The following is a 2,996-nucleotide window of genomic DNA, read 5'->3' as shown; positions in this document are numbered from 1 at the left end:
GCATAGTAAACGTTGTAATATTAATTTGTTTATATGCCTAAGTGCACTTAGGCATTTTTATTTTCAGTACCTATATCATTGCGATTTCTACGACTGTTAAGCTATTTAGAAACTGGCTTGAAAAATTATTAAGTAAGTAGTAGTAGAAGAATCAAACACAGATGGCCCTAACTGGTTTTTTATCACTTTTGTTTTTTATTATTACAATATCTTTGGCTCTTTTTCTCAAAGTTTTTGCCACCACAAACCGCTGAACCACTAAATAAATAAATTGCATACGTACTCTGGTTGTCTCGGCGTTGTTAAGTATATTACGAGTACCGTTCTGGCGTTTGCCCCGGTTGCGTCCTTTCTGGGAGGAGCCCATGAGCCTGACGATGATACGTCGATAGTCATGTCAAGTGGGTAAGAAAGGTAAGGCTGGAGGATCGCCCTGCGGAAAACCGATATGTCAGGAAAGGCAAAGGTGATTTGTCATCACATCTAGTCTCTAGACTAGTGACCAAATTCCCGGAATTATTTGACAAACGCGGGCGGGCGCAGTGGCTGTTGGCCTAGGCCTAGGCCTACTCTAGTATTAATATTTAGCTAAATAAACTGGTTCGAAATAAGAAAACATAACAGAATATTCTGTGTTCGCTTTTATTCCTACCTAGTATGTAAACTAAAATTTTAAATAAATGCACCAATGAACAATAAGAAATTTATTAGACAAAAAAGTATGTGAAATTCAGTGTAAAAATACACATGAAATATACAAGCTGTATTAGGCTATTGACATAAGAATGTATATAACTTATGTATTTCAACTTTTAAATTTGTCTCTTCACTATAAATAATTTTTAATCATCAAAATTTTGTGACAACAAAAAATTTGCAGCAAGATTTTCATTCTTTTCACAAGCAAAATAAGCTTGAATAACCATATGCTCTGGAAAACCTAATGCCTTTAATCTTTCAATAGCTTCTTTGTCTTGTGGTGACACTTGAATAACATTTTGTGGTGCCTGGGGTTGCCCTGATTCAACAGCACTTTCCTCTGCAGCTGCAGTTGCACCAGGAGCTGGGGCGTTAATAGGTTCATTGAGCATTCTTACAAAAGCTTGTTGGTGCTGACTGATTGCTTGTAGAAGAGCTGGGTTTGTCTGACCAATCTGTTGTAGTACTGCATTTAGTAAATTTGGGTTCTGTTGAATCACTGCACGCATTTGTTGAAATTGAGGTTGATCTCGAAGAAATGCTAAAGGGTCTTCATCAGTACCTTCTTCTCCTTCTTGTTCTTGCAGTAGTTCTTCAGGAATACCTGTTATTAAATATTCAACAGCTCGTTCTCGATTATTAAATGAAGCTCGCAGGGCTTGTTCCACTTGTTGACGATTATATCCCATATCCATTATGCTCTGAACTGTTGATTCAAAATCTGGTTCACTAGCAAGCTGAGGTTCAACTGCGCGTTCTGGTTCAGCTGCTGGAGTTATAGGCGCCTCTTCAGCGGGTTTTTTATCCTTGCCGTCACCACTTTCAGTAGACGCGTTTTCACCAGCTTCTGGAGCTGAAGTAGATGATGCAGGAGCATCCGAAGACTTTGGCTTGGTAACCATAATAACGATAAATTTTTTTTCGTCTATGTTGTAAGTACTTATCTTATTATCATCAAGGAGAATCTTCCCAGCGTAAATAAGGCGTTGATAATCAGCGGCATAGTCTTTACCTTTTTCGACTTCAATTTTTAGCTTCAAGGCTTTGACAGTTTCCTCTGGGTCGATTTCGATTTGGAAACTTTGTTGTTGTAATGTTTTTAAAGTCACCAACATTGTAAAAGCGTAATTTTATTGCCTAGAGAAACACTTAATCTTGGTTAAGATATTTCAGTCGAAATCCTTATTACGTACTAACGTGTTCAAAATAACTTCGAATTCTGACTCGACAAATTATGCACCAAACATAACCTAACTTGTACTGTATTCTATCATTTAACCGATCCGTCAAACGCGTCAGTCAGACAGCAACCAACTCATTCCAAAGATGCAGTGTTGTCAACCCTCTTCGACGGGAAGGCGCCAAATCGGCCCCAAAAAGCGCTAAAGATTGCAAGAACAAACGAACGCTAAAGATTTTAAAGACTTAAAACTATCTTTTTCGATGATATTTTTTGACGACGACGGCTTTGCTTGTAATCATCTGATAATAACAAAAATATGTAAAATCTTTTACATATTATTGTGTAATTCTAAATAGTAGTTAGATATCATAATTTAGATAGTTATAAACAATAAACCCTTAACTTAGGTCTTCTCTGCATAATAATAATTCACATAACTCGAAAAATAAGAGTAAAGAAACAAGAAAAAAAATTATATCAATGTGGCATACAGTAAATACATATAAGTGGATATCAATATGACGTATTAACATACGTTAAAATATAATACGTTTAAGTAAATTGTACCTATATTTTATACTTAGTCGGTAAATTTTTAATACACAAATCACGCCTTTTCCCCAGAGAGGTAGGCAGAGACTTCATCCTTCCACTTGCCACGATCCCTGCATACTTCTTTCGTTTCATCCACATTTGTATCTCTCTTCATGCATGCTCGTTGGTTTCGGGTACTCACGACCTAACCTTTTGGCAAAACGATTCCGATTTGATCAGGATTCGGTCGTCTTCCTTAAGTCTTCCCTATTCTTGTTACTGTATCTTCTCTTCACATTACAACATTCCATTATACGCTGTTCCTTCCTGCCACTTAATTTTAGACCGATCATACTCCTAAGCGCTCTCATTTCCACTGTGTTTATTCTACTTTCATGCTTCTGCTGCCACACCCAACTTTCACTCCTACACATAAGTGTTGGGACCAACATGCTGCTTTGCACCGCCAGGCAAATTTTTAATACTTTGTACGTAATAATTTAAGCGGATACTATTACTTTACTATCTTGTTTCACACTTTTATTGAGCGTAGTAGTCGGGTTGTAATTTCCAATTTGCT

General features: G+C 36.9%; 1 protein-coding gene across 1 annotated transcript; it reads right to left on the bottom strand.

Moving 5' to 3' along the window:
* Nucleotides 1–689: 689 nt before the first annotated feature.
* On the bottom strand, nt 690–2,014 carry LOC106131813 (UV excision repair protein RAD23 homolog A). The gene has a single exon (XM_060944366.1). The coding sequence runs from the start codon at nt 1,812–1,814 to the stop codon at nt 843–845; it is 972 nt and encodes a 323-aa protein (XP_060800349.1). The 5' UTR covers nt 1,815–2,014; the 3' UTR covers nt 690–842.
* Nucleotides 2,015–2,996: the final 982 nt, after the last annotated feature.

Source organism: Amyelois transitella, chromosome 5 (assembly GCF_032362555.1).
Source record: "Amyelois transitella isolate CPQ chromosome 5, ilAmyTran1.1, whole genome shotgun sequence".
Taxonomy (NCBI): domain Eukaryota; kingdom Metazoa; phylum Arthropoda; class Insecta; order Lepidoptera; family Pyralidae; genus Amyelois; species Amyelois transitella.
The sequence above is the reverse complement of the archived record's forward strand: the minus strand, read 5'-3'. Positions and strand labels throughout refer to the sequence as shown.

Coding starts and splice junctions, on each gene's coding strand:
- LOC106131813 (XM_060944366.1), bottom strand. CDS start 1,814: ATGTTGGTGACTTTAAAAACATTACAACAACAAAGTTTCCAAATCGAA.